The sequence below is a fragment of the Tupaia chinensis genome, unplaced genomic scaffold (genome assembly GCF_000334495.1).
Source record: "Tupaia chinensis unplaced genomic scaffold, TupChi_1.0 Scaffold143582_1, whole genome shotgun sequence".
NCBI classification, from domain to species: Eukaryota; Metazoa; Chordata; class Mammalia; order Scandentia; family Tupaiidae; genus Tupaia; species Tupaia belangeri.
The window spans coordinates 53,118-58,033 of record NW_006203428.1 but is presented as its reverse complement, the minus strand read 5'-3'; the positions used below and the strand labels follow the sequence as shown (position 1 = coordinate 58,033).

The window sequence follows — 4,916 nt, the reverse complement described above, 5'->3', positions numbered from 1 at the left end:
GCTTGAGCCAGTCTCCAGATGTGGTGCTGGTGGTGGTGGGGTGGCTGGAAGTTCATCATAAAGTTCCAAGAAACCAACTTGTAATCCAGAGATGAGTAGGTGTGGGGATGAGTGATGGGTCCTGGCTGTTAGGGCCCACAGCCACAGGCACCCTAGTGTCCAGCACTGCCACTGGCTTGATCTGGTCTACAAATGCAGTGGGGAGGGGTACAAGTTTGTCTTAACATCCCAAGAAACCAACCTGAAGTTCAGACAGGAGTAGGGGTGGGGATGAGTGACGGGTCCCAGCTGTTAGGGCCTGCAGCCACAGGCAGCCTGGTGTCCAGCCTGCCTTAGATTTTTCCAGACAAAACAGCAAAGAGATTTCCTTAGTCTCTCTTCCACCCAAGATACAACAAATGGGGCATCCTATTGCCCACCCACCCTGCCAACTTCCATTCAGGAGTGATTTTTTCCCTCTACATTTGTTTTTGCTGGAGCATCCCTGGCAAAGAAATGAAATCAGAGGTTTGAGAGCTTGCTTTTTTTTTTTTTTCTTTTTGACATTTCCCAAGGGGCTGTTGTTCACTGCCTATCTCCCTGCTAACAGCCTCTAAGATTCAACATGATCTGGCAGGCTTTGTCTATTTAGATTGTTATAACACCATTTTTCTATGAATAACTTCAGTGTTGGAAATTATTAAAAGCCTTTCTCTTCAATTTCCCTATAATTTTGTTTCCCCTTGAATTTGTCTGGAACGATAAAAGACTCCGTTTTGCTAAAGCCATCTTGTGCAAGAAGACTGGAGTAGGTGGCATCTCACTTCCTGATCCTAAAATGTATCACAAGGCTATGATAATCAAAACAGCGTGATATTGGCACAAAAATAGGCATGGGGACCAATGGAACAGAGTACAGACTCCAGAAATATACTCAGAACATACAGCCAACTGATCTTTGACAAAGGGAACCAATCCAGTGGGAAAAGGCAAACCTTTTAGCGAATGGTGTTGGAAAAACTGGGTATCCACCTGCAAAAAGATGAATCTGAACCCTTATGTGTCACCATTAATAAAAATCAGCTCAAAGTGGATAAAAGATATAAACCTAAGACCACAAACTATAAAACTACTGGTAGAAAACATTGGGAAAACTCTGGGAGACATTGGAGTAGGCAAAAACTTCTTAAGCAAGACCTCCAAAGCATAGGCAATAATCCCCAAAATAGAAAGGTAGTTGGGACCAACAGTTAATGTAATGGCTATGTCGAGTCCTGGACCCAGTGGCTTAAACTCACACTGGGCACGTGTGCGTGCATGCCCAAGATCCCAAGAGGAGGGAGGGGGAGGAGGGAGGGGAGAGGAGAGGAGAGGAGAAGTAAAGCAAAAAAAGAAAAGGCAAAGCAAGGCCAGATAAGAAAAGAAAGAAAGAAAGAAAGAAAGAAAGAAAGAAAGAAAGAAAGAAAGAAAGAAAGAAAGAAAGAAAGAAAGAAAGGTGGGATTACATCAGATTAAGAAGTTTCTGCACAGCAAAGGACAATGTAACTAGTGTGAATCGACATCCCTCGATTGGGAGAAAATTTTTGTTAACTGTGCCTCAGATCAGGGACTGATAACAAAATACCCATTGAGCTCAAGCAACTTACCTGGAAGAAAACGATTAACCCAATTAAAAGATGGATAAATGAACTGAATATACAACTCTCTAGGGAAGACATATGAACAGCCAAACAGCATATGAAAAAAAAATGCTCAGCATCCCTCATTGTAAGGGAGATGCAGGTCAAAACCACAATGAGATACCACCTAACCCCAGTCAGAATGGCAAAGATTAAAAATAAATAAATAAATAAATAATGATAAGTGCTGAAGGGGGTGTGGTGAAAGGGGAACACTCCTACACTGTTAGTGGGAATGTAAATTGGTCCAGCCACTGTGGAGAACGATTTCTCAAAGACCTTCAAATGGAACTACCATATGATCCAGCAATTCCACTCCTGGGTATCTACCCAAAGGACAGGAGAGCACTCAGTTGGGAAAACACTTGCACAACTATTTTCATTGCAGCATTATTCACGATTGCTAAGACATGGAATCAACCCAAATGTCCACAAACAAATGAATGGATTGAAAAATTGTGGCACATATACCCCATGGAATACTATTCAGCCATAAAAAACAAGGTCATGAAATTTGATAGAACGTGGACAAGTATGGAAGATTTGTTGATGAGTGAAGTAAGTCAGTCTATGAAAGAGAGACATTGTATGTATCCACTTAACATATAACAACTGTCCACACTCTGTGGTAGAGACTGAAAGACTGGAGAACATAAAAATATTGAAAATTGTAATGGACACTAGAGACAAAGTGGAAAGAGAGCGTGGGTGGGGAAGAGTTTGGGAAAAGAAATTTGGGAGGAAAATGGAGAGGTAAGACACTTGTGAGACACAGATAAGGTTTATTATCTGTTGACAAGGATGTGTATAATAGTCTCAACTAGGCTGGACTGAGGTGTATATCATGCTGGGTAAAGTCTCTTCACAATCTAAATGATGTATAGCAATTTAATGTATAAATAATAAATTTTTTAAAATAATAGTTTTTTTTAAAAAAAGAAGTTGGTGTGATAACACAGATTGTTTTGCCCAAGCCTTATAGAAATGATTGAAAGTCTTTGCTTAACTCCATGTTAATACGTTGTCATTATTTCCTAGCTAAATAACAGTGTTCCTCTCTCTCTCCTGACTTAGTATCTTTTGACTGTGAGAAATGAGCCATTCTAGGCAGAAAGTGGACTAATTGGTGTGCTGGTCCTCCTCCTGGGCTCTCAGCCCTCTCCTTCCTCAATTTCCCCACAGAGTTTTACTAAATCTTTCTTGTGGCACTAATTACCTTATTTTTTTTGTGTTCCAACATTCTTATGTATGGGTCTGTCTGCCCAGCTTGAGAACAGGGCCTATATCCCTATATCTATCATGGTGATTGACATGTAGGAGTTACTCAAGAAATGTCATTTTCCTGGCAGCGACTGGACAAAACCATTTAGCCCTTTTGGGTGGTATCCTGACTTTTTATCTGCTCCTCAGTCACAGGAGACTGAAACTGGTTTCAAGAAGTCTTTGCAAAATGTGATGTTATTTCTCTTTTCCATCTCAACAGTCTTGTTCTTCTCTTCTTTTTGTTGTATTAGGCCAATTAATTGTATCTTCCGATTTCTGGAATCTCGATTGGTCATCAGCCTGTTCATGTCCCCTGCTCATCTTCATCAACTCCAAAAGTGGTGATCATCAAGGAATCATCTTCCTTCAGAAATTTAAACAATACCTTAATCCATCTCAAGTGTTTGACCTATCAAAGGGTGGGCCTGAAGTTGGGTAAGCATGGGATAATGGATACAGTTGGGTATGTAGAATAAACTCCTCCTCCATACATTCTAGACTAGGATAATCTTCCTAGAATAAGTTCTTGTAACTGGGCAGGGAAAATCTATTTTCTCAAGTTAGGGTACAAGCATATAACTCCAGAACATTTAGAGTTGCCTCATTGGAGGATTTTCAGCCCACTCCTCAAAAGCGCTTTAAGTCCATGTCTTGCTCTCAGATACACTTCACTGTTTCTGGTTAGAAAAGGTGAAACTACACCTTCTGACCTCAGAGGAAATAGCAAATGGATATTGCTAGCTATCTTATCTTCGACTCCCTCTTTTTCCTGGGACCAAATAGCTATATATCTACTACAGACTTATTTTATTTTGGAACCATCTGACTGCTCAATCCCTTTTCCTATGAGCCCACTAGCCAGCATGCAAGGCATTATTCCTGGGCCTCAGCAAATGGGTTTGGCTAGGTTACTAGTGGCTTCTTGAGAAAGATTGGGCACAGAAGAATGTGAGTTGAGGCATGGACTGAACTCTGGGATTTCCCATGGGAAATTCCCTGTGGTTTTAACTACACAGAGAGCAGCTAAGGGGAAGAAGGTAGGTAAACTGTTAGCAAGGATGAAGCAGCAGTTATAAGAAAGAGGGTTATAAAACCCAACTATTCATAAAATTATTCCTTTCCTCTTCTTCCTCCCAGGCTATGCATGTTCAAGAACTTTGCTCGTTTTCGCATTCTGGTTTGTGGTGGAGATGGCAGTGTGAGCTGGGTCTTATCCCTGATTGATGCCTTTGGACTACATGAAAGGGTAAGTACCTGGATGACTCATTTTAATCATTTATAGAGAGAGTAGGGGGGTGGTGCTGCCCACCTCAAGAAGTCCTGAGTCTTGGGACCAGCAGTTAGCATAATGGCTATGTTGCTGGACTCCCACGTGGTCGACCACAGTTTGCATCCCAGACCCAGTGCCTTAAACTCACGCTGGGCGCATGTGCGTGCGCGCCCAAGATCCTGAGAGGAGAATGGAGGAGAAGGGATTGCAGCATGGCCATCCCCCCGGGGGGTGATTTCTCGCTTTCTCTCTCTCTGTCTCTGTCTGTCTGTCTGGCGAGCGTACGTGCCCTATAGCAAAAAAACAAAAAAAAAAAAAAAGAAGTCCTGAGTCTTCACTCAATATGTGTTGACCACAGATTTTATAGTCAAACTTACTGGTAGATTTTCAGTCTAAGCATGTTCATCTAGACCACTTTCTGATTGTCAATCTATCTGAAAGAGAAATGAATGTGATGGCACAAAGAATGAGCAATGCTCAATTCCTCAATCTTCAAACTGAAGAGTTGAAGGGGAGGAGAGTAAGCAAAAATGAAGAGGCCTCAGTCCCCAATTGGACTTTCAGTCCCCAATTTCTTTCTTCTCTTAAAACCACTCATTTCTGGGACCAGCAATTGGCATAATGGCTATGTCGCTGCAGTTTGAGTCCCAGACCCGGTGGCTTAAACTCACGCCGGGTGCATGTGTGAGTGCCCAAGATCCTGAGAGAAGAATGGAGGAGAAGGG

At 42.0% G+C, this 4,916-nt stretch overlaps 1 protein-coding gene across 1 annotated transcript in view; it reads left to right on the top strand.

The window, feature by feature from the left end:
* Window positions 1-4,916, top strand: part of DGKK (diacylglycerol kinase kappa) — a gene marked incomplete at both ends in the record, with an annotated part of 173,057 nt that overhangs the window by 133,120 nt on the left and 35,021 nt on the right. The window contains 2 exon segments of the mRNA XM_027766479.1: window positions 3,173-3,356; window positions 4,059-4,167. Coding sequence (XP_027622280.1) covers window positions 3,173-3,356; window positions 4,059-4,167 — 293 coding nt within the window.